At 49.2% G+C, this 25,832-nt stretch overlaps 1 protein-coding gene across 2 annotated transcripts in view; it reads right to left on the reverse strand.

Annotated features, from left to right (window-relative positions):
* Nucleotides 1–664: 664 nt before the first annotated feature.
* The window catches only part of Ccnf (cyclin F), a 51,234-nt gene continuing 26,066 nt past the window's right edge, over nucleotides 665–25,832 (reverse strand). For both annotated transcript variants that reach the window (XM_042283675.2, XM_076578010.1), the window contains 15 exons: nucleotides 24,694–24,800; nucleotides 23,137–23,204; nucleotides 21,741–21,934; nucleotides 21,298–21,351; nucleotides 20,311–20,415; nucleotides 19,929–20,006; nucleotides 15,911–16,062; nucleotides 13,575–13,739; nucleotides 10,373–10,496; nucleotides 9,977–10,157; nucleotides 8,840–8,927; nucleotides 5,531–5,630; nucleotides 4,986–5,113; nucleotides 3,407–3,576; nucleotides 665–2,865 (listed from right to left, as the gene is read on the reverse strand). In XM_042283675.2, coding sequence (XP_042139609.2) covers nucleotides 2,408–2,865; nucleotides 3,407–3,576; nucleotides 4,986–5,113; nucleotides 5,531–5,630; nucleotides 8,840–8,927; nucleotides 9,977–10,157; nucleotides 10,373–10,496; nucleotides 13,575–13,739; nucleotides 15,911–16,062; nucleotides 19,929–20,006; nucleotides 20,311–20,415; nucleotides 21,298–21,351; nucleotides 21,741–21,934; nucleotides 23,137–23,204; nucleotides 24,694–24,800 — 2,172 coding nt within the window. In that variant the 3' untranslated portion in view covers nucleotides 665–2,407. The remainder of the gene's footprint in view (nucleotides 2,866–3,406; nucleotides 3,577–4,985; nucleotides 5,114–5,530; nucleotides 5,631–8,839; nucleotides 8,928–9,976; nucleotides 10,158–10,372; nucleotides 10,497–13,574; nucleotides 13,740–15,910; nucleotides 16,063–19,928; nucleotides 20,007–20,310; nucleotides 20,416–21,297; nucleotides 21,352–21,740; nucleotides 21,935–23,136; nucleotides 23,205–24,693; nucleotides 24,801–25,832) is intronic.

The following is a 25,832-nucleotide window of genomic DNA, read 5'->3' on the forward strand; positions in this document are numbered from 1 at the left end:
TAGGCAGTTGAGAGCCACCGTGTGAGAGTGAGAATTTGAATCCAAGTCCCCCTTCTAGAGGAGCAGCAAATACTCCTGATCAGTGAGCCATCGCTCCAGCCCTCCCCACTCATCTCTTAAGTGCTAGAATTATAGAAACATGCCACTAGACAGAGCTTTTAGATCTTTTTAAAAAATATTTATTTATATATTTTATGTATATGGGTACTTGATCTGCACGCACACCAGAAGAGGGCATCAGATAGTCGTAAGCTGCCATGTGAGTTCTGGGAACTGAACTCGGGACCTCTGGAACAGCAGCCAGTGCTCTTAACCAGTGAGCCATCTCTCCAGGCCCTAGATTTGATTCTAAAGTTAAAAATGTGGTTGGTTGCTGGGAGAAGCGAGGACAGGCGCAGTGCCTGGTAGAACTGGAGTTAATAAATTAATCCTAGAGCCCGAGAGGTAAGGTAGCCCTGGTTCTGGTGTGAAGGTACAGGGAACACAACAAAGTTGTGAGTCCCCGTGTCAAGCAAAGAAGGGCCACGGGACTAGGCACAGGAACTACTACTTCCCACGGGACTCCAGCAGCCCAGAGAAACTTGTGGAGATTAAGACTTCATAGAAATCAGAGGGGGCCAGGTGTGCACCTGGTTCAGCTGGTAGTGAATGGAGACTTTAAAAATTCTTAGATTGATTTTTATTGCATGTGTGTGGCCAGTATGTATGTATGTTTACCACATGTACACATGGTGGTACAGAGGTCAGATATCCTGGAACTGGAATTTAGGGTGGTTGTAAACCACCATGTGGGTGCTAGGAACCAAAACCAGGTCCTCTCCATGAGTAACAGGTGCTCTTACAGGGAACCATTTCTACAGCCCCAGTGAGTTGGGATTTTGACCAGGGACACCATGGACAAGATGGGAGGCAGATTGCTTATATCACGAGTCTCTTCACATTTAATCCTCACAACATTCCTGTGAGGTAGGTATCACTGTCCCCTTACAGCCGAGGAAACGGGCTCACACATGGGCGTCGGACTACAATCCAAAGGCTTGGGCTCTCCTACCAACATGCCCCAGCCAGAGTGGTTAGGATTCTGCTAAGAGTATCAAAAAGAGCTGCCACTGCGGACAGCACAGAAGATGAACACTGAGCTCACCCCTTCTCCACCTGTACTTTTGGCTCAAGGGTATTTGGGGGGCACTTCTGATACTTTTTTCAAGAGGAAACAGAAGTATACACGCAGGGTCAGCCTATTTACTCGGCCTTCAGCAGGATCCCCAGGTGTCGAGGCCAGCTGCCTTACATGGGAAGCAGACATTCCTGAGGTCTCTGACCAGCACAAAAGGACCGGTGACCTACTTTCTTCACGTGGAATCTGGCCATAAACGAGAGAATCCGGTGAGCTGCTTTCTTCTTGTGGAATCTGGCCATAAACCTAGCAAGTCCAGTGATCTGCTTTCTTCCCGTGGATTCCAGCATCTTTGTTAATTTGGATATTACAATGATTGCTTATGGCTATCCTCTAGAAAGATTCATTTTTCATAAGGAGAGAACACAAAGCTAGAACCCAGAGGCTGGTACCAGTTTCCTTTTTCTAAGGTCATATGACCCAGCCCAGCCTGACCTGGGGCTTCTGGTCCTCTTACCACACATTTCTGGCTGCTGAGATTGCCATGATGAGTCACCATGTTTCTTTTCAGTTAAAGCTCAGCAATATTGGGAATCTGTTATCTTTTTATTTGATAGCCTCTATTTCAAATGGTTCCTTTTTTTTTTTTTTTTTTAAAGATGAAACCTAGAAATAAAGATGAGGAAAGAATGGCCTAGAAATTCAGTGCAGACAGACGGTCACATAGTACAATGGGGCACAGACAAACCACTCTGACAGGACAGATTTTGAAACTGAGCTCAAAGTGCCAAAGGGAGGAACCTTTAAAGGGAGGAATCTTTAAAGGGAGGAACCTTTAGCCCCAGCTTCAAGGTCCTCACACCTGACCATTAGGCTGTAGTCAACACTGATATGCAGGGACACAGGCTGAAGCAGGCAGCGATGTGTTCAGATGGCAGCTCCCCACTGGCCTAAAATAAGACACGCAGCGGGGCTTTGAACTGTGTTAGGCTCCCTGGGCCACTAGCATTCCAAGGAAGCCGCCAGCCCCTGGCCTGGGATTGTGAACACCAGCACAGAGGCCCATGCTCCCAGGGACAGCAGGACACAGAGGGCAGAGCGATGGCTTCCACAGGTGAGGCCTGACGGCTGTGAGGCTCTTGTCTGAGAAGAGGCTGAGCTTTCACTGTCCGGTATTCTGACGGCTCGCACTGAACTCCCTGCTGGGGTCCACACAGCACCTGCCTTCAGTGTCCTAGAGATACAGCAGCCCTCCCCAGTAAACATTCACCATGGCAAACACTGACATGTTCAGAGCTTCAGGAACCCCAAGTTCGTGTCCTCATCACCGTGCACTGATAGGTTTTGGCGCTTTACCCGTTGATGGTGAACCCCACTCTCTGGGGGGCTTGGGGTACGACACTGTAAACATGACTTCTTGGCCTGGTGGTGGCCAGGCTCTGTGCTTGAGTAGCTGCCCACAGACAGCACTGAGGTAGATCGGGGAGAGCCCCCCATGCCACCATCCAGGGAACTCAGGGGACTGGCACTGCAGACGGACGAGTACCCAGAGGTCGTGATGTCCTTGCCCAGCTCTCCCCTGTGGCAGAGAAGAGGCCTGGGAGCTGGGGCTGGAGGTGCCTGGGTGCCTGGCGTTTGGTGGCTCCTGTCCTCTGGCCAGGCCTCCTCATCACTGGATTCCTGGCAGCAGTGTTGTTCTGGTTTCAGGAAGACCACAGTGACATCAAGGAGTCCACTGGGAGATGTGACTGAAAAATTGGGGGAGGGGGATGTCTTTACGGTACAGCTCAAGTTATCAGGAGTGACCCTACACCTGCTCAGGACGGGGTGGCCCCGGTATTGCTTAGGTGACAGCCACGAGTGACCTGGCTTCTCTCAAACTGGGAGGGCTGTCGGGACAACTCGAAGGGCGGCAGAAGGTGACTGGTCGGTCACCTAACTCACTCAATCGGAGTGGACCCAAAAGCAAGCCAATTAGAAAAGCAGCTGAAACTTGTCTGTGTCAGTCTTCCTGACACACACACACACACACACACACACACACACACACACACACACACACACACACACACGACACACTCAGTGTTCTACAGTCTGCTTAAGTGAGGCCCTTTAACCAGCAATGACCCAGAGAGACGGGTACAGGTTTAGACCACACCCTCTCCCTCTGTGGGGTGGTGAAAACCCGTGACCCCAGGGCACCAGGTTCATATGCTTCCCCGCAGCATGGTGCCAGGTGGCCCTCAGATCCCATGCCACCTGCACGATCCATCCCTCCACACCACTCACCATCACCCTCCTTCTCTCCTTCACTCTCCTGGTCTCCTTCATAGCCAGAGTAGCAGTCCAGGCTCCAGTCCAGAAGGCTGCCCAGGAGCGTCTCCTCCTGGCTAGACAGCTCTGCGGTGGGCGTGGTGACAAAGCTGTCCCTGTCCTCCTGAAGGCTGTTCTCCCGCTTCCTGCAAGGTAGGGAAGAGTCCATGAGGCCCAGGTCACAGGCGGCAGCACCTGGGGAACCAGTCTGGTCCTTAATGCCTGCATGCCCCTGGCTCTCACCGTGTGTTCTGGAAAACACCCACGACACTAGCATAGGTCTGAGCCCTGAAGGGCAGGGGATCAACTGTAGGAAGAACTGGGTAAGACCAGGCCCCTAGTCTAGGAGTGAGTCCTGGCTTACTCTGGTCAGCTGGGGGTCCGGGGCCCCTCTGGTACCTGGCAGGAAGACTCTACTAGGGTACTAGATGCACCAGATAGGGCAGTGCTGGGCCTGATTGCACACGGCAGTCTCTCTTTCGGCAAGGCCAGCAAACCTGTCCACCTGGGGTCAGGGCTGGAGAACCACAGGAAGGTCTGCCTCTGGGAGAAGCTGCCACACCTACCAGGCTTTCTGCTGCTGACTTTAGGGTGAGGGTGGCTGTCCCCATGTTACCCTGGCGGTCTCTTCTGGAAGTCTGAAGGGGCTATGAAGGGTTTTCTGGAGAACAGGTCTTTAGAGGAGCCAGTGACCACCCCTGATAAGTACAGGCATCTATCTAAGATTTCCCCGAGGGTAACCCGGATATTCAAGGGTGCCAAGTGCAGAGTGGCCCTCTCAGGAGGATCCAGTTCTCCCTCACTGCACACGGTGGAAGAGGCTGTGGTGTTTCTTGTGTAGCAGGTATGAAAAGTTAACCCCTGGCGCTGCTGCCTCCTCAGGCCCCCCAAGAGACCAAGGTCTGAAGCCAGGGTCCCCACCCCACCCCGGAACACTCACGGCTCATATGATCTGTACCCGGCGCCTGACCGGAGGTTGCTCAGGAGCACACAGGGTGTTGAGGAGTCACAGGCAGGGCTGGCCCAGAGGGAACCCTGCCCCCTGCCCCCCCCAACAGCTTTCCAGATTAACAGCTCAGGGGTTGAGGCGGAGTTACTCCAGGAGGCAGAGCCAGAGCGCTGGTATGTGCGCTGAGGAACAACAGCACTACACAGAGCAAAGGAATGAGGAGAGGGGGCGGGCAACAAAGACACTACTCAGGCTACAACCCAACTCCAGCTGTGCCACAGCACGGAGCAGAGGGGACCAGGTGAATGATGGCGTAGGCAAGGAGAGACCCTGAACAGGATCTACTGTGTTCAGGACATCTTCCCTCAAAGGGAGCCCTAGGGACAAAGGAAGACAGACAGTGTCTTCTGAGAGAGGAGAGGTGGGCTGGGACACATTCAGGAACAGGCCAAGGCCAGAAACCCCTGGGTTAAACTCGGGATCTGCTGCTCCCTGGCACAAGCCTTAGGACGCTTGGACAAATGGTTGGGGTGTCAGGGAGGAGACTCAGACCTCAAACACGAGAGCGTGCCATGGCATGGCTGCAGATGGACAGGGCAGACTCACCGTTTGCTTCTCCTCCCAGAGGGCGAGGTGAGGAAGGTGTGGATCTCCCCTGTGCTAGGGAAAGATGGGGGCTCTGGGCTCTCTTGTCTCACTCCGAGTGCAGCACACAACTCTGCATAGCTCAGTACCTGTAGGGAGGCCAGAGGGAAGTAAAAAGGCTTTTAGTATATCCAGAACTGTACAACCCATTTTAGAACATTTTCACTCACCCTCAACAGAAACCCCACTCAGCCGGGTGGTAGCGGTGCATGTTTTAACCCCAGCACTGGGGAGGCAGAGGCAGGCAGATCTCTGAATTCAAGGCCGGCCTGATCTACACAGTGAGTTCTATGACAGCCCGGGCTACATAGAGAAACCCTGTCTTTAGAAAGAAAATAAAAGAAACCCCACTCTTTAGCCATCACTTAACATTTCCCAACTTCTCTGGCCCCATCTTCCATTCATTTTAAGTACTTTTAAACATTTTAAACTACTTTTAAGTAGTTTAAAAACAGCAAACCCACTCAGGCACTCCCCCGGAGCCTCAGTGGCAGAGGAGGACATACCACGTCCCTGCTGATTTCTTCATAGCACTTATCCTCAAAGCGCTGCTTCACAGCAGTCAGAGAGACCTGTCTGTAGTCCTTGGGTGCATCATCATGGAAACTGCAAATGGAGAGAGAGACGGACATGTGAACCTCACTGACCCAGTCTAACTCTCCCACCAGAGAGGACAGCAAGTTTTCAAGACCAGTCCCATCCATGAGGACACACAACCGTGAAGATTGGCAGCTCCTCAGGGGTTCGTTTCCCGAAAAAGAGAAACACCCCAAGAACTTGCACAAGAATATCTGTCGAAGTCAGCGGTAGAAACAACCCACATATCCAACAATGGTCAGACAGACAAAGGTCCATTCAACAGTGAAACTCATTCAGGCACCGACACACATAGCAATATGAACCTCAAACAGGATGCTCAGAGGGAGAAGGCAGACTCACAAAGTGACATATTAATTAATGTGACCCCTATATGCAAGGTCTGGAATGGGCAAAGCCACAGATGAAAGGCAATGAATTTAGGCCGGCCTTGAATTCAGAGATCCGCCTGCCTCTGCCTCCCCAGTGCTGGGGTTAAAAACATGCACCGCTACCACCCGGCTGAGTGGGGTTTCTGTTGAGGGTGAGTGAAAATGTTCTAAAATGGGTTGTACAATTTGGAATATACTAAAAGCCCTTTCAAGTTATACAACTTTTTAAAAACTTGCCCCCAGCATTTTGGAGGCAGAGGCAGGTGGATCTCTGTGAATTCAATCAAGGTCAGCCTTGTCTACAGAGCTAGTTCCAGGACAGCCAAGGGTATAAAGAGAAAACCTGTCTCAAAAACCAACCAACCAACCAAACAAGCAAACAAAAAACTTAGTTTACAAATAAATGCTTCCAACTTAAGTAGTTTAAAAACAACCACAAAAAAAATTGGGGATATAAGTTTAGCATACACAAACACTTTTTTTTTTGGCAAATAAACAATCCTTAGCAATAACTTCTGGTTGCCAGCATCAGGTAACAACCAATACAAGAAAAGGTAGAAAACAAAAACAAAACAAAAAAAGAAAAGAAAAGAAAAAAAGCTGGGTGATGGTGGTGCACACCTTTAATCCCAGCACTGGGGAGGCAGAGGCAGGCAGATCTCTGTGAGTTCGAGGCCAGCTTTGTCTACAGAGTGAGTTCCAGGAAAGGCGCAAAGCTACACAGAGAAACCCTGTCTCAAAAAAAAAAAAAAAAAAAAAAAAAAAAAAAAAAGAAAAGAAAAGAAAAAGAAAAAAAGAAAAGGTGGAGGGCCGAGCCACTGACCCTCTCTGTAACAGTCACCCTGATTCCTCAGCCAGTAACTACATGGTCTGGGTACCATAGAACAAAACAGGGTAGGCAAAAGTTTTACACTGTTAGGTCCCAATGAAACCCAATGGGGAGGCAGGACCAGAATTGCTGGTCAGAGGCATTGTGGATTCTAGAGGGCTCTGACCTTACACCGGAAGCCAAGAATGATGCTCTGGGCTGAGGCAAACAGAAAGAACACGCTGTAAGGAGGCAGCCCAAGGCGTGACCAAGGTCACCATGAAAGCCAGATCTCAAGGAAAGAGCACTGGACCAGAAACCACTAGGTTGTATGGAAAAGCAGTCCATACTACCTACGGGAGGAACACACAGTCAGAGCAGTGGGCAGCAGCTCAGACATGCAAGTAGGGTAGCCTGGGCTGGGGTGAGCTGTGAATACTGAAGTGGTTAAATGCCTGAGGGAGGGACTGTGAGCTGTGAAAGAAAGTCAGAACTGCCTGGCGCCTCGGGGTGGAGGTGATGAGGATAGGGAGCCAGAGAGCAGTGCAGCCCCGAGAAAGACCCGGAGGAAGGAAGCAGAAAGCAAGCAAGAAGTGGGAGGGGCAGGTCTGTAAGTGACGCTGGGAAAAGACAGAGAAGCAGCCATAGGCAGCTGCAGACCCAGCCCAATGTCCGGCGACACTCCACTTCCAGCCAGCAGCCCAAATGTCTGTCTGCACCTGCCCTGGCACAGATGTCCCCAACCTGGAACATGGATGTGCTTCCTTCAAGGCACCCTGGCCTTAGCCATGTACCAGTTCCACATCCCCCATCCATTCTCCCCACCCTGTTTCATTCTTTAAAATGATTTATTTACTCTTAGAGTATATGTACAGGTGTTTCGCCTGCATGTTCGCATGTCTATGCACCACGCCAGAAGATGGCATGGGAGGCCTGTAGAAATGGAGTTACAGATAGTTATGAGCCTCCAAGTGGGTGCTAAGAACTGAACCCAGGTCCTCCGGAAGATCATCTGATGTTCTTAACCACTGAGCCACCTCTCTAGCTCCACTCCCCCTTTTCTACACATTGTCCCTAGCTGACACCCTGCGCAGACTGTGCTACTCTAGTCTGGCCTTTGTCCTTCTTTCTTACATACAATATACTCTGATCATGGTTTCCCCATGATCTTCCCATCTTCTCCCCACTCCCCAACTCATCCAACTCCAAGCCTTCTTTCTCTCTCTTTAGAAAACAAATAGACATGTTAGAAAAGCAAGCAAACCAGAATTAACAAAACAAAACTTAAAAACAAATCCTAAACACACACAAACAACGAAACCCATAAAAACATAAAATTGAGAGCCACAATACACAAGCAAAAGACCAGTAAGACAAAAAATTCCCCAAGCAATATGAGAAAAAACCAAACCAAAACAAAAAACCCATGAAGCTCATTTTGTGTTGGCCTCTACTCTGGTCACAGGGCCTAAGCTTAAGTGTGGTTTGTATACACTTGAGATTCCATTAAAGAAACCTTTTTTTCCTATTCTGGCCCTATTCTAAGTACCCAGATAGGGTCCCGTGAGGTGAGTAAAGGCCCATTCACAGGGTGAAGATGCAGATGGGAGGCTGCAGAGCAGTGGGGTCTAGCTGAGATGTGTGGGTACAGCAGACAGGCACAGGCAAGGACTGAAGGGGGCGCTCCTTGTCTGCTGGCTTCCTCTTCCTCAAGAAGACAGGTGCTATGTGAACACAGAAATAAGTCCGGGCCTGGGATTTAAAACGCCAACCTGGGGCTCACAAGACAGCTCAGAGGGTGAAGATGCTTGCTGCGCAAGCCGATGAGCTGAGTTCAAGTCCTAGAGCCCACAAAAGGGTGGAAAGAGAAAGTTGTTCTTTGATCTCCACTGTGGCACATGTGCTCACACATCCTGTAATAATAGCAACAACAACAATAGCTGGAACTCTGACAAGTAGCTCAGGTTAACCATGACTCACAACATTCCCACTTAGTTCTCTCCAGCGCTGAGAGACAACAAGTGTAGACTTGGGCTCACCATTTTTTATAAAGGCTCAAGACGCAGGGCGTGAGGTCGTTGTAAGAGAACCCGGTGAGGTCCCATAGGTGAGAGGTCCAGGGCTGTACTGGAGAAGAAAACAGGCCAGAATCGTGACAGGCCCCACAATCCCCACAACTCTGCTACTTTTATAACACATTCCCAGACTCAGGCTTTCAGTTCCTTCAAAACACCCTTAAGGGCCAGTAAAATGGCTCAGTGGGCAAAGGTACTTGCCATCAAACCTAAGGACCTGGACCTAATGACATGGTAGAAGGAGATGACCAACTCCTGCAAGCCGTGCATCCTCTGACCACCACACTCATGCCATGGCATTGTGTGTGCACACATATGCAATGTTAAATATAAATGTGAAAAGCCAAACAACTCAACTAAAACATCCTTGAAAAGTTCCATATAAGGTCCACAAACTGTTGAAAACTATATACTGCTCCAGCTAGAGCCATCTTTTTTATTTTTAAACAGTCTTAATTTTATTTTTATTAAAAAAAAAACAAATTATGGTTATATACATTATAGGTATACAGTAATGTTATTATTTATGAATAAATGGAATCATCAAATCAACAAGTTAATTTATTTATCACCTCTATGGGAAATCTGAAAATTACTCTTGGCCAACTGTGAGACCTCATGTCTATAATCCCAGCACTCAGGAGGATTGAGAGTTCAAGGCCAGAATGCACCACATATTAAGACTCTGTCTCAAAAGAACAAGAGCTCACCCTTGTAGAAATTTGGAAATGTACAATATATGCTATCTCCCTGGTCTTCTTACTTATGACGCATCCCCTAGAAACCACTACTCTATTGTCTGCCTCCCAGAACTGGCTTGCTTTAGATTCCACATGTGAAAATTTGTGACATCTTTCTGTGCCTGGTTACTTTAACATAATTTCCAGTTCATCCATGTTGTCACAGATTACAAAATTTCTTTTTAAACAGCTAGAGCCATCCTATCCTCCCCTCCCCCAAATGTTTTGGGGCCATTCTGCTGTTCTTTCTCCAGGATGGATGAGGAGGTGTCTATTTCTGCCCTTCCAACCTCTCCTATCTGAGAACTTTCCCAGACACAGGGAAATCTGCCCCCCACGCCCCAGGAGAGCGTCTCCTTACTCTGTCCATGCATCAGTCTGGCCAGGAGCAGGGCTGCAGAGGCCAGGCGGGCTGGAGCGTAGACCGACAGGCTGGTGTGCAGCAGGGACAGCTCACAGAGAAAGCTGCACAGGTGCTGGGTTCTGGTTGCAACTGGGACCAGTGTCAGCAGGACCTCTTTGTAATCAACCACGGTAGGGACCTAGACAGAAGAGGGAGGTAAAGATCGCGTCTCATCCGTCAATGTCTCACGGAGGCTCAGCCCAAGCTCAGGATTTCAGAGCACATGATGACACACCACAGCCATGCTTCTAGGTGTTCTCTCCGCAGCTGATGGCCGCAGCTCCCCCCACCTGCCCCCGTGACCTCCAACAGGAAGACAATTTTGTTCAAAGGAAGGACCAAACCCCGACTTACCCGAATCTTCCCTTCCAGGGCAGAGATGATCTCTCCCATCATTCGTACCAAGTCCTCATACTTGTATGTGTTGTCTGTGAGCCACACAGCCTCTCGAATGGTCAGAATCTCTTTGCTGATGAACCTGGAATGGAGAGATGGGGTCTCAGCCCTGAGTGAGGGGCTACAGCTCAGGAAGCCCCTGGGAGGTCTCAAGTAAGGGCGCCTTGGGACTGCTCCCGACTTGGGTGACAAAAGGCGGCTGCTCAATGGACTCAGTTGCCTTTGACTAAGGAGAAGCATTACAAGTGTCACAAAGAGGGAGTCAAAGCAAGACAGGAAACCGGGGACAAGTCTCACTGAGTACTTATGGTTCCTCCCAGCACTCCACGGCCCACTCCCTCACCAGCTTCTGATCCTTTCATAACTCAGACATTTTGGCTACACATCTTGGTGTTCTCTCTCTCTCTTTCTCTCTCTCTCTCTCTCCCTCTCCCCCTCCCCCTCCCCCTCTCCCTCTCCCTACAATACAAACCTTCTCCTCCACCATACTCAGGAGTGGTTATCCCATTTTCATTCACCCGTGAGTGACACTATAATTCAGATCTCTAGTTCTCTTTATCACCTTATGGATGAGAGCTTTTTTGTTTGGTTTGGTCATGCTGTGGTTCAAACGCAGACACTAAACAAACGCTTCAGCTCCTGTCTTATCTTTTAACAGTATCTGAGTATAAACAATGTAAACGCAAAAACAGGTGAGCTAGTGGGAGCAGGAACTGGAAGCAAAGAGCCTCGAGGTTGTTTGAAAGTCTATACACAGCCCAGTGTTTGGCCACAGGAATCCTGACTGTCCCTGGGGCAAGTGGGCACCCTGTTCTCTACTGGCCACGGAAGCTAACTACCAGAACACTCTGCTCCAGTGGTCCCACAAGCACCTCCCCAGCAAATTCAGATTGTTGCTCAATTATGGCACTCTGCAGTGAGTCATTGCCATGTGGCCTAACAGAGGGGTCAGGAGGCAGAAGGCCACAGGCACTAAAAAGAGGGATGTAAATGGGCTGATGCGAGCCCTGCACTGGACCCTGAGGTGACTAGTGGGGAGCAGAGGTAACAGAGGCTCTGAGAGCTAAGCCAGGGCCCCTCAGCCTGCTAGCAGGAGGGGGTTAGACCAAGGTTTCACATGTTCCAGACACGCCTGCCCCTAACTCCCAAGTGCTGGGATTAAAGGTGTGTACCACTATGCCCAGTCCCCAGTTTAAGACATTTTAAAGTAGTTATTTATCTGCTTGCCTGTGGTCCTAGGGCTGTGAAGATGTAACTATGCTGTCAGGGACATGCAGACAGCAGCCCCACCATTTGGTGACTGGTCAGAAGACCTGGGGTGTGAGATTTAGATCAAGGAGCCTATTTGAAAGGGGCTTGGAGTATGGTAGGGTCAGTTTGCTATCCCTGAAGTCCATGAGCCCTCCTTCTGTGGTAGTATGATCATGCTTCTTCTAGCTGGCATATGGACACCCAAAGGTACTAGAGTGTCCACTGTGGTTAGGTATGTCCATATGACTAACCTGGTATGGAAGGTGAGCTTGGCAGCTTTGGTGGCCACAGAAACAAGGATAACTCATGGAGCTCAGAAGAGAACAAGATGTGAGCCAGGGCTCCTTCATGTCTTCATAGAGCAAAAACTCATCCCAGAAGCCTTGGGCAATCTGCCTGCAGGTTCAGATATGTGTCAACTTGACACAAGCCAGGGTCATCTGGGAAGGAGGACCCTTCCTGGAGACTGGTTTACAGGCATGTCTGTAGGGCATTTCTTGATTGATAATTTATATGGGAGGACCCAGCTCACTGTAGTGGTGAGGCCCCTGGGCCGGTGTGTCTGGGTGCTATAAAAAAGCAGGCCGAGGGGTTGGGGATTTAGCTCAGTGGTAGAGTGCTTGCCTAGCAAGCACAAGGCCCTGGGTTCCGTCCTCAGCTCCAGAAAAAACAAAACAAAACAAAACAAAAAACTAAAAAAAAACTAAAAAAAAAAAAAAAAAAAGAAAGCAGGCCGAACAAGTCATGACAAGCAAGCTAGTAAGCAGGACTCCTCCATGGCCTCTGTATCAGGTGTGTGTGTGTGTGTGTGTGTGTGTGTGTGTGTGTGTGTGTGTAGCCATGGTTGTCCTAGAACTTGCTTTGTAGATCAGGCTGGCCTCGAACTCACAGAGATCCACCTGCTTCTGCCTCCCGAGTGCTGGGATTAAAGGTGTGCCGTGTCACCATGCCTGGCCTCTCTGCGCCGGTCCTCACCTGCCCTGACTTCCCTCAGTGATGAACTGTTACCTGGAAGTGTAAGCTGAAATAACGCTTTCCCACCCAGTTGCTTTTGGTCATGTGTTTTGTCACAGCAATAGAGACCCAGGGAGTTCTCGACAGAGCACAGGAAGTAGTGAGCTGCCAGTGCAGCCACGCTACTGGTGCTCAGCGGCCCAGGAGACAAGGAAAGAAAGGGTCTGGAACGCACGTCCCAGGGGAAATGGCAGACCACGCTGGGACATTCGGTTTAGGAGAATGAGAAAATGCAAACCGTTCTGAAAACTCTTTCCACATCACTTCCAGAGGCAAAACCAGGGTAAAGGAAGCACTGGCTGAGGACAGGCAGTTTGGGACAAAATACAAAGGGACACACGTCAGAGTCCTCTAGAGCACCCCTCCTCTGAGTGACCTCCGTGTGGGGGAATGGTTCTGATGGGGCTTCAGTGGTGGCCTTGAGACACCCCTGCCCAGGACTGTGGGAAACTGATGATAGAGATGTGAGAATTGGTGGCATTGAGACACCCCTGCCCAGGACTATGGGAAAACTGATGATAGAGATGTCAAAATTCAACCCAGTGGCACAGTTCTGAAGAATCCGAGGACTGAGGAGGAGGCTAAGAATGGAACAATATCAACCTTCTTGTAACTGTCACTCTTTGGATCCTGGGAAAGTGTGGACCATGCTCTGGGTCCTGAGACGGTGTGGGGATACAGGCTCCCAGCAGAGGTACAGTCAACCTACAAAGGGTCATCTCGGCCATCCTCCCTTACAAAGGACACTGGGATTGGATAACAACTGAACCAGGGACCCTTGAGACTCGTTTCCCTTAAAAACCAGCTACTAGAAAGGGGAGGATGGTGGCCCCTGCCTAGGAGGGACCAGCACATATGCACACAACCCTGCCAGCCTGGCCAAGGGGCTTCTCACCGGGTACAGATGACCATGCAGGCAATGCCCAGAAGCTGGAGCTTGTAGCGGGGTACCAGCCTCCTCCGCAAGTACCGGTCTACACACTCCACTGTCAGGTGGAGACACAGGCTTGTGAAGTCCTTCATTGTGGCAACTTCTACCAACCAGTCGATTAGAATGTACCTGTGGAGAGAGGGGCCCTGTGAGAACTAGGACAACAATGCCACTCCTTCAATTTCTGCTCAAGTCTGTTCAGTCTAAACAAATGAACTGAGCACTTTGGAGTCACCGACTTACCAACCTAGAGACTCCATGTCCCGGGGAGTTGGGGGGGCCCAGAGCTACTCCTGGGAGGCCGGTGAGGCCACACATCTCTGCACCCTGCGCCCCCTCCACTCAGCATGCACATTCCCAGTGTTCACAAATCCAAGTCAGCCCCCAGCCACCAAAGCACTGGCTGAGGCCAATCTTAGTGCAAACAGGCAGTGGGTACCAAATGGGCTGCACAGCAGGGCTGGGGGTGGAGCAGAGCTCCTGGGAGTAGAAACGGGTCAGGCACCCTGGACCATCAGGCCCTCCTGTCACCCTGGACCATCAGGCCCTCCTGTCACCCTGGACCATCAGGCCCTCCTGTCACCCTGGACCATCAGGCCCTCCTGTCACCCTGGACCATCAGGCCCTCCTGTCACCCTGGACCATCAGGCCCTCCTGTCTGGGCCCTTATAACAATGCTCTGCAGAGGATCAAAGAGCCAGAAATGCCACTTAAAGCCAGAGCCACTCCGTCCCCACACTGAAGTCTCCCTACTTCCTTCACCCAGCACCCTGGATGGACGCACAGACACTAGAAGGCTGACAGAAATGTCCCTCTCTACCAGGGAGTTAAAACCTGGAGACCAAGACCATAAATAATCACAGGTGGTATTGGAAGACAGAGGACAACTTTTAGGAATTGGTTCTCTCCTTCCACTGAGTGGGGCCTAGGAACTGAACTTGCATTTTCAGTTTTGGCAGCAAGCGCCTCTGCCTGATGAGCCATCCTGCCGGTCCCAGTGATCTGTTTTAGAAGTCAGATTATTGAGCTATCAAGAGTGCCGGGGCCAAGTGGTAGTGGCGCACGCCTTTAATCCCAGCACTCAGGAGCCTGAGGCAGGCCAGCCTGGTCTACAGGGCAAGATCCAGGACAGCCAGTGCTGGAAATCCTGCCTGGAAAAACCAAAAGCGTGCTGAGATTCAAGGCATGCATCAACGTGAGACAGGATCTTTTACTGGTACCCAGGACCTCCAAATTAGACTAGGGTGGCTGGGCACAGAATCTCAGGGAGCCACCCATCCCCACTTCCTCAGTGGCAGGACTATGAGCACATGCCACTATTTTTATTCCCCACTCCTCTCCAAGTGCTGGGTATCAAACTCAAGTCCACATGCTTGTGGAGCAAGCAAATTACTCAATGAGACCATCTCCCTGGCCTCAGGACAATCACTTTTTAAAAAACCTTTACTGAGCATATATCATGTTCCAAGCAGTACCTACAAGGAGCCAGAGGTTTCCAATCATAAATCCAAGCTTTACATGAAATTTCAGATAAAAGCTTAAAAAAAAAAAAAAAAAATCACTCCCACTTTCCATTTTATCCCCTAACATTCTGCAATTTTGTTATCACTAACGTTTGGAGCCTGGAAGAAAGGCAGTTGTGCTGGGTGTCACAGTAGCTGCCTCGGGGAGGAGACGGCAGGGATGGGGTTGTGGGGGGACAACAGCTCCCAAAGTCCGACTTCTAGTCACTGAGTACCACAAAATACACTGATGATTTAAAAAAAGTTATATTTTGGCTTCAGAAACTGGTAGTCTGAGTCTCATCACTTTAGAAAAATATTTAGAACAGTTTCACATGCTCTCAGCTTTAGAGAAGGCTGTAGTGGCTCATACCTATACTCCAAGTACTCAGGAGGCCAAAGCAGGATAACCAGAAGTTCAGGGTTAGCCTGGGCTACAGCAGAGCTGGGGAGATTGTGAAGTGCTTGCCGATTAGCGTTTGGATCCCCAGAACCCATGAAAATGCCAGGTGTGTGTGGACCAGCTGTTAATTCCAGCTTTGGAAGCTGAGGTGGGACCTTCAGAATAACACAGTTAGCTAGACGGGGGTTAGTTAGTTAGCTAGAATAACTAGTTAGTTAGAGGGACGGGGGAGAGAGACCCTGCCTTGTTGAATAAGGTAGAAGAGCAACGGAAGATTCGCAACATCAACTTTGGGTCTCGTGTGCACACGTGAATGCACACGCACACTCACACCCACGAAACGTGAAAATGCTATTGCTCTCCCGTCGGAGCAAACGCGCTCCCGCCGGCCTCACCTCATCGTGTCGCTGAGCCCCTTCTGCACAGAGAAGACTCGCTGCTTGTTGACAGCCTGGGAGGCCTGGAAGAGCTGGCAGACCGTTTCACTGCAGGCTTTCCACTCCAGTCCAAGCTGGCTTCCACCTGCACAGGCTTTGGCCAGAGCCAGCTGCGGGACAGACAGGTGCAGCGTGAGCCGGCTGCTCCGCTCCCGAGCCCGAGCCCTCCGCGGCAGACAGCACAGGGCACATCTGCCTGCCCCAGTCTCCCAACCTGCTACAGCGGCACAGCTAAGGTCTCCGGGACGGGACCTCTCTACACCAGTTTCCCTTTTTATTTTATTAATTAAATTTATTTTAATTAATGCATCCCGACCGCAGGTTCCCCTCCCTCCTCCCCTCCCATCCCTCCCCCAATCTACTCCTCTATTTCTGTTCAGAAAGGGACAGGACTCTCATGGCTTATCAATAAAACACGACATATCAAGTTGTATAAGACCAAACACCTCCCCTTGTACTAAGGCTGGGAAAGGCAACCCAGTATGAGGAATAGCTTCCCAAAAGCCAACCAAAGCTTTAGGGACAGCCCATGCTCCCACTGTACGGAGTCTCACAAGGAGACCAAACTACACAACTGTCACATACATGGAGAGGGCTTATGTCAGTCCCATGCAGGCTCCCTGGTTGTCAGTTCAGATTCTGTGAGCTCCTATGAGCTGGGTTTTCTTGTGGTGTCCTTGACGCCTCTGGCTCGTACAATCCTTCCTCCCTCTCTTCAGCAGGATTCCCTGAGCTCAGCCTAATGTTTATCTGTGGGTGGCTGTACATCAGTTACTAACGAAGCCTCTCTGATGACAACTGAGGTAGGCACCAATCTATGAGTCCTTTTAATTTTTTAAAAACTAAACTAATAAATAAATAATACACACACACACACACACACACACACACACACACACACACACACGGGTGTTTTGCCTACATGTATGTCTCCATGTGCATGCCTGGTGCCCAAGGAGGCCAGAAAGTGTCAGATACCCTAGAACTGGAGTAGGTGATTTTTGAGGGGGTACTGGGAAACAACCAAGGTCCTCTTGGAGAACATCTCTCCAGCCCTAGCAATTTCCTCTTTAATGAAATGGTACATTGATGGTGCTGGTGTCAACAGATGAGGATGGACTGAGATGTGTCAGAACTTAGGATACACTGCCTAGCACCTACAACGACTCCAGATGGCCACTGTCGACAACTGTGACACATTTCCATCTGTCTTCCCAGGTAATTACAGCCTGGTGTATATATATGTATTTATGACCACAGTTTATATGCATCTTTCTTTTTTCCACCTATCAATACTGTTAGTTTTTCCAAGTTATCTGACATAGGCGTCCTTACCTGTTCTTCCATTTAGAGTGTTTCTGTTGACTGTATTGTGGCCCACCCAGTTCCCTACCTGCTGAGTTCACAGAACAGCTGTGGGGTTTTGTCTATTCTTATTCAAGTACCCTCCCAAAGGCCCACGCTGATTGCTGACTTCATATCACTCATAGCAAATATCCCATTGATTTTACCTTCATTGGCAGAAACCACCATCATTAAAATTATCTTAGATTAGAGAGACGGCTCAGTAGGGAAGAGCACTGGCTGCTTTTCCAGGGGACCCAGATTCAATTACCAGCACCCACATTGTGGCTCAGAACTGTAACTCTAGTTCCAGGGTATCTGACACCCTCTTCTGGCCTTTTCAAACACCAAGAAGACACAAGGAAATACACGCAGGCAAAACACCCATATACATCATAAAAAACAAACAAACCAACCAACCTTGCATGCATTACTAGCTATTGACTCAAAAACTGAGAAAAAAAATTAAATATAACACATTAATGAGACAAGCCCCAAATATCTCCAAATTCATAACCCTCCTGCCTCAGTCTCTCGAGAACGAGGCTTAAGCCCCCTTTTTAACCTGCTGTATTCTTCCTTCTTTTCTGAGACTCTGAAGCTGTCTGAACATCTCTCGGGACCTTACTGCTCTAATGATACTGGGTCTCTTAAAATTTATTAAATTATTATTTGTTGTGTATATTACATGTATGTGTGCTGGATAGTTTCATGTCAGCTTGACACAAGCTAAAGTCATCTGAGAACCTCAATTAAGAAAATGCCTCCATAAGATGAGGCCATAGGCATGGCGGTGATGCACGCCTTTAATCCCAGCACTCGGGAGACTGAGGCAGGTGGATCTCTGTGAGTTCGAGGCTAGCCTGTCTACAAGGCGAGATCCAGGAAAGGCGCAAAGCTACACAAAGAAACCCTGTCTCGGAAAACCAAAATAAATAAATAAATAAACTTAAAAAAAAAAAAAGATCAGGCCATAGACAAGCCAACCAGGGCAGTGGTTCTCAACCTTCCTAATGCTGTGACCATTTAACACAATTCTCATGCTGTGGTGACTCACAACCATAAAATTATTTTTGTTGCTACTTCATAACTGTAATTTTGCTACTGTTATGAATCACAATGTAAATATTTTTGGAGATAGAGGTTTGCCAAAGAGGTTGACCCACAGGTTGAGAACTACTGCTCTGGGGCATTTTCTTAATTAGTGATTGATGGGGGAGGGCCCAGCCCACTGTGGATGATGCCATCCCTGGGCTGGTGGTTCTGGGTTCTTAGAGCAGAGTGAAGAAGCCATGGGAAGCCAGCCAGTAAGCAGCAATTCCTCCAAGGCTTCTGGATCAGCTCCAGTGTGTGTGTGTGTGCGTGCGTGCGTGCGTGCGTGCGTGCGTGCGTGCGTGCGCGCGCGTGCGTGCGTGCGTGCGTGCGTGCGTGTGTGTGTGTGTGTGTGTGTGTGTGTGTGTGTCTGTCTGTGCACATGTGCTATGGTGTGCATGTAGCAGTCAGAGGATGGCTTTTGGGACAGCCACGTCCACTAGAGATCAAACTCCGGTCCTTGGGTTTGATAGCAAATGATGAGTCATTTTACTATGAAATTTTTTTTTTTTTTATAAATCTTTGACAATCATTTTAGACATGAATACAATGTTATGACAAAGCGCAGTCTGTTCTATCTGTTGACTTATAATCTCTTTCCTAGCATTTCAGTTGTTGGATATCTATCATCCATGCAGTGGGGCAGTAAGAACAAGCTTTCTCCTTCATGGCAAGCTATGAAGTTCTTTGACTTGCTCTCAAACAGCCCCCTCTCCCAACACTGTTCAAGATGAAATCAAGAGGCTAGCCTGCAGGCTCTCGACAGTCGGCAGGGCAGGGTCTGCTGAGGGCAAGTTATAAATTCTTGATTATCTGGCTGGATGAGTGAGGCCAGGTGCTAACAGGAACTCCACACCCTCTCCTCTTAGGTGGCCTAACATTTGTTCTCACAATAAACATGACCTACAGAACAACCTCCACAAAGAGTGTGGCAGGAACTGTGACAGCAGCATTTAGAATGAAGAGACTAGCTGCTCAACAGGCAAGGATGAGCCAGGGGGTGGCAGCGTACCCCTTTGGTCCCAGCACTAGGGAGACAGAGCCAGGCGGATCTCTGGGAGTTCAAGGTCAGCCTGGTCGACAGACTGAAATCCAGGACAGGTACAAAAACTACACAGAGAAACCCTGTCTCGAAAAAAACCAAAAACAAGCAAGGGTGGAGATGGATAACAATAAGCAAAGCATGGCTGGGGTCTTCCTAAACACTCAAGAGCTAAACTTTAAGAGTCCAGCTACAGAGCTGAAGAGATGGTGCAGAGGTTTACGAGCGCTTACTGATCTGACAGAGGACCCAGGTTCAATTCCCAGCACCCACACCAGGTGGCTCACAACTGCCTGTAACTTCAATTCCAGGAGATCCAATGCCCTTTTCTGGTCTCCACATACAGACAAGCACACACACACATAAATAAATAATTAAAACAGAACAGAAGACTCTAGTCCTGGACCAATCTTCCGTATTGCTTTCCTAAGTCTGCTGCTGAGAATCTAGATGGTCCCACCCCGATGCTGAAAGGAAGAATCCAGATCTCCACGTCACCTGTGCTTCCCAGCAGCCTTTGGCAGCATAGTCCCTGAGTTTCCGGAAGTTGTGGAGGTATCGTCCAGGATCAGACATCTGTCAACAAGAGAGTCACCCTTACATGGCTGTGTCCTGTGAGGGACACAGACCTGCCCCACGGCTTCCTAAACGTTTTCACCCCCATTCTTCAACTTCACTGGCTTCCCCAGCATTTACCCCCAATAATGGTAGTCTTTGGGGGACATTTGATAGTACATAGCTCGATGCTCAGATGAGCCCAAAGGCCTGAGAGCCCAGGAGCCGAGAAAGCATCCTCCCTTTTGTTAACCAAGTTTCATCCCAGGACCACACAAAACTGCTCCTATGAGGTCTATCCCCCAATAGACGAGGCTCCACTTACGTCCATCTTTCTCTCACTTTCCCAAAGGAGGTATGAGCTGGCCAGGCATCCCTGATGAGCGGACTCTTCAAAAAGGGCGTGAGCCTGCTTCCTTTTCTCTTCGTCCTAGAGTAAGACCAAGCACAGAGGGTTCTTTTTTTTTTTTTTTTTAAAGGGTTTATTTATTTATTATGTATACAGTATTCTGCCCGCATGTATCCCTGAAGGCCAGAAGAGGGCACCAGATCTCATTGCACATGGTTGTGAGCCACCATGTGGTTGCTGGGAATTGAACTCAGGACCTTTGGAAGAGTAAGCAGTGCTCTTAACCTTTGAGCCATCTCTCCAGCCCCGCAAAGAGGGTTCTTTCTCACCTTCTGCACAATGCCAAATCATTCTGAGAGCTGTCCTCTTCCGTTTCTATATCTCTAAGCAATCACATTCAGAGCGATAGCGGATGGATTAACTACATCTGAGCAAGAAGGATGCCACTGAGCATACAGTGCTCAGCAACTAACCTATGTTGTATGGCCTCGGGGCTCTGCGTGCCCATTAGTGTGGGGGCAGCCTGCACTCACCCTTGCTGCCACAGGAAACTCTCAGTGTTCATCTGCCTCACTTGTCTTCCACACGCTTTTGATGTGTTCACTGGAAGCTACTAACCCCGCAAAAGGGGCCCACAGACCACAAAGCCCGTTAAAAACCTCAAGAGGCGAGAATTCTGCAAGGCCCACCAACAGGAGAGCCATGTGAGGGTCGGAGCAGCACTGGCCGCCCAGTTCCTGGTCGTCTACTCTCTGGGCTCTTATTTACGAGGCCCCATTCACCTCCCTCAAAAGCAGCGTGGGGGGAGCCAGGAGCTCTATGCCAAGGACCACTCAGGGCAGGGCCTGGTGTTTGTATTGACCTTGGACATTCCCTTTTGCAGCTTTTCAAGTACCTTGTGGATCTAGGCCACTGAAAGGTGAAATAAGGCAAAGCCTGAGCAGAGAAAAAAACTTAACTTACCTCAAAAAGATTTAGCACTCTTCCCAAGCAGTGTAGTATGGAAGCTTTATGAGTCTTAAAAAAAAAAAAAAAAGGTAAGTATGATTCTCAGCAGACAGAATTCTCCCCTGCCCTGCTGTCCAGATCCCTACGCTACCACTCCCTGATTTCAGTTTTCAGCTATGCATGTTTTACTCAGCCTAAATCTTTAGTTCCCGCCCACCAACATGTTCGCCAAGATCTTGGTCCCCATCCCAGACCCTAAGCCCTTCCACCGCCTCTGTTCGAGGCGTCTCCTTGGAAGTAGGTCCAGCATGCTCGGCGGAAGCTCTACCTCTGAGCTGACGTCCCAGCCCTGCACTCTGCTGTGTGTCCCTCCACTTGTCTTTACATGGCCCACGAAACCCACTTCAGGTTTCCCTTTGCTCTGGGACCCTCTGCCCTTGGGCTTTGCCAGGACTTACTCTTTGTAATTGGCACTCTGCCCTGAGGCTGTCGTGGACCACGGCCTTGCAGCAACTTCCAGATGCTGACCATGGTGGGCGGATGAAGAGCCAGATGAAGGGCTCAGAACCCATATTCAACTTCTCAGCCATACTGAAGAAGCGAGAGGCCTTCAGGCCGTTCACTTCAGCACAGGCCTCGTCTGACACAGACACTGCGGGAGAAACAGGACAAACCCGTGATGTCTCTGGAGCATGGAAAGAGCAAAGATCTCCAGTCTTTTAGCAAAGCCTGACACAGTGCAAAGCTTTAAACAGAAGAGCTCTGTGGGGTAGGCTCCAAATTCTCCCCACTTTGTTCAGGTAATCCTCCATACACAGGCCCCTCCTGGAGTCCTTCAGGAAGCCTGGATTGTGACCCTTAGGGGATGGTGCTCGAACACACAGCCTCAACCTTCCTCCTGGAGGGAAATGACCCTCCCTGCAAATGGCTGCAAGGAAGGGCTCCCCCCCCCCTCCTCTCTCTCTCTCAATATATGGTTTCTCTGTGTAGAACTGTCCTAGAACTCATCATGTGGACCAGGCTGGGAAAAGGTTCAGTTTTTTTGAGACAGAGTTTCTCTGTGTAACAGCTCTGGCTGTCCTGGAAGGGAAAAGGTTCTCTTAAGGACTAGACTTTTCTAAAATGAGATCAGCAATGGTTACACAACCCTAGGAAAATACAAAAACAAACAAAACAAACCACCACCAACCATGAACTTGCACACTGTAGGCAGCTGAATGACCTTTGGGAATGGCTAACTGATAGGAGGGGAGGGGCAGAACCTCAGTTCAACCTCAGGAAGAGCGGGTTACTCACAGGCTCTCAACAGTCCTGTTAGCTGGCCAAGGACAGGGACTACCAGCAAGACACCCGAGCTTTAAGATGTAGGAAAAGGTGATTCTATACTCTAAACGTTACACATTTTGGAGACTGGGACAGCACAGCCGAGGCTCCTTCCTCCGGTGCTGAGCCGAGGAGCAAGCCAAAAGCCTTTTAAGGAGCAGCTAGCCTTGGGCAAAAGGACTCAGGCTCCAGGGAAGCTCCGCTGCCTGCCACATGTAACCACGGCTGCCTGTGTCAGTGATCCCCTGCAGAATGAGGCATGCTGATTTCTTTCTAAGCTCCACAGGATGGCCAAAGAAAGACGCTGTTTACATCCCTTCATAGGCCTTGGTGTTACCCGTACTGAAGGTAGGGTACCTGGAGATACCCCTTGCTGACCCAAACGAGGGAAAGAGGTGACTTTCTAGAACCTATGTCAAACTGTCAAGGGCAGACATGGGGCCGACCATCAACAAGAACTAAGCTGCTAAATCTTGAAAGAGGCTTGTGCTTATCTCAAATGCCACCACACGTCAGGGCCCAGGGACTTACAGCCTTCATTATAGAGGTAGGCGATTCCCAACTTCACAGCAGCTTCAAAATTTCCCTTTTCAGCAGCCCTGGGGCAATAAGAGCATAAATACCACACTATTTTAGGTCACAAAGATTATGTACCACCACAACACTTGATGCTGAAATACTTATTTCCTAATTGAATATTTTTTTCATGAAATATAATCAAATACTGTTTATTGATTGCATGCTACAATGTGGATGAACACAACCCTATGCCAATCACAAAAGGTCAAGTATCCCATGATTCTGTTTACAAGAGATGTCTACAATTAGCAAACCCAGGAACAGAAAATAGATAAAGGATTGCCTAGTGCTTCCGTGGTTGGGGAGTAGGGGGTGGGGAGTGGGGAGACATTGCCTGCTAACGAGTACACCATTTCTTTGTAAGATGAAAAAAATAACCTAAGGTGAACAGTGCTAAGTTTGTAGAACTGTGAGTACATTAAAACCCAACAAGTTCCACCCGTAACTCCAATTCCAGGGCATCCAGCCCCCTCTTCTGGCATCTGTGGGCACTGCACACAGATAGTACAAATATACACATGCAAGCCCTCACACACACATGCATAAAAATAAACAAACTCGGGTAGGCTGGGGGGAAGGGGAGGGGGGCAGGAAGGGGGGAGAACAAGGGAATCTGTGGCTGTTATGTAGAACTGAATGGTATTGTAAAATAAAATAAAATTTAAAAAAAATAAAAAAATAAACAAACTCTTAAAAAATTGATTTATGTGCATTGGTGTTTTGCTTGCATGTATATCTGCATGAGGGTGTTGGGTCCCTGGGAACCGGAGTTACAGACAGTTGTGAGCTGTCATGTGGGTGCTGGGAATTGAACCTGGGTCCTCGATTAGAACAGGCACTACTCTTAACTGCTGAGTCATCTCTCCAGTCCCCAAATAAATAAATCTTTAAAAAAAAAAAAAGAAATACACAAATTTTATCCAGCAGCAACCCAAGCATGGCATCCTGTAACCGGAGTTCTCTTCCTGCACTTCTCTGGCAGCTCAAGCCTGGGAAATAAATGCTCATGAGGAAAATCCTGTCCTGAGTTAGTTTCTCAGATGTGAAAAGGCTCAAGCTTAGACCCCTGTCCCAAGGACATGCTCTGTCTTTAACCTCCATTAGCGGGCCTGGTCACTGGCACCCGGGGTCACAGACCTAGGCTTGCTGCCTCCCCCACCCCCAGTCCTTTCTCTCAGTCACGACTAAAGTGAGGGGGTGAGTCATCCAGTGACTGAAATATAACAGGAAAGGAAAAGAAAGCTGAGTAAGGCTTCCATGAGCAGGTGACTCACACCCGAGTCAGGCAGGACCCTCTGGAAGCAGCTCAGGCACAGAGGACAGGCAATGACATGGCTTGCTGGAAGCAGTGTGACCCGAGAGACAGGTTTCTTCAGTCTGGGGTCTCTTCCCCGGGATGAGAGCAACAGGAAAACAAGTCCTGAGACTCAGGTATGGGGACATTAGCCAGCACACCAAGAATACCAACAGCAGAGGGAAATCAAGGCACTTCTCAGAGCACCGGGATACCTTTCAAAGAGCTTCAGGTTCTTCGGAGAAGGCCATAGCTCTTGGAAGCTGGCAGATGCCCACACACTGGCATGGTTGTCCACCAGGTACTTCAGGTGGGAGTGAACCTGCAGAGCAATGAGAGCCATGTGTGAATCACCAAGGGACTCCCCAGATCCCTGCTCCTGAAGATGGGACATACACAGACACAGTCTCAGAAGGGTAAAGAACCCAGTTTCTATGTATGAAAACAGCACTGTTCTCCATAGGGAGGAGAAGCCAGAAGTGAGCTTCTCTGATGTTCTGAGGCGGGGGAAGAATATCGGCACCAGTCCAAAGAAAAAGAAGAACTCAGCATGCTAGTGTACACCTGTAATCTCAGCACTCAGGAGGCAAGCACAGGTACATCTTTGTGAGTTCCAGGCCAGCCAAGGGACACAGTATGGTGACTGTCAAAGGGAGGGACGGAGGGCAAGAAGGAAAGACACTTTCGCAAAGAACTAGAGAAACAGGTTGGTGCCAGGCAGGACAGAAATCTGTCTTGTGCTGGGAGGTGGCGCCACGTATTTAATCCCAGCACTCAGGAGGTAGAGACAGGCAGGTCTCTGAGTTCAGGCCTGCCTGGTCTACAGAGTGAGATCCAGGACAGCCAGGGTTACACAGAGAAACCTTGTCTCAAAAAAACAAAAAACAAAAAAACAAAAAAAGAAGAAAGAAAGAAAAACATAAATTTGTCTTCTATTTCTCTGCCTGGTACCCTGGTGGTGGAGCAGTCTGGGGCATGGAAGTTATAGGAACTCAAAGGAAAAAGACTGAGTCCCGAGAGCCTCTATCCCAGGCAGATAAAGCCAAGTCAAGAGCAGCACAGGATTTTACATCCTAACGTTTCCACTGCAGTTGGGAATTTAGCACCCGGTGCTTCTGTAGGTATTATGCCAACAGTGAACGTGAGTAGAGGAGTCCTACAATGGCCTCCTGGCTGGTGTTTACAGCCAGTTTACTGTATACTCTAGGGTGAATCCTTTAACGTGAAGCTATGGCTACAAAGTAACTCAAGTCCACTCCCCCATTGCAGGTTACATGGGATTTGTCTTAAAGGGCTTTTTGTTTGTTTTATTTTGCCTTTTTTTTTTTTTTAAAGTAGTCTCACTATCTTGCCT

This window comes from Peromyscus maniculatus, chromosome 8 (genome assembly GCF_049852395.1).
Source record: "Peromyscus maniculatus bairdii isolate BWxNUB_F1_BW_parent chromosome 8, HU_Pman_BW_mat_3.1, whole genome shotgun sequence".
In the NCBI taxonomy this organism is placed as follows: Eukaryota; Metazoa; Chordata; class Mammalia; order Rodentia; family Cricetidae; genus Peromyscus; species Peromyscus maniculatus.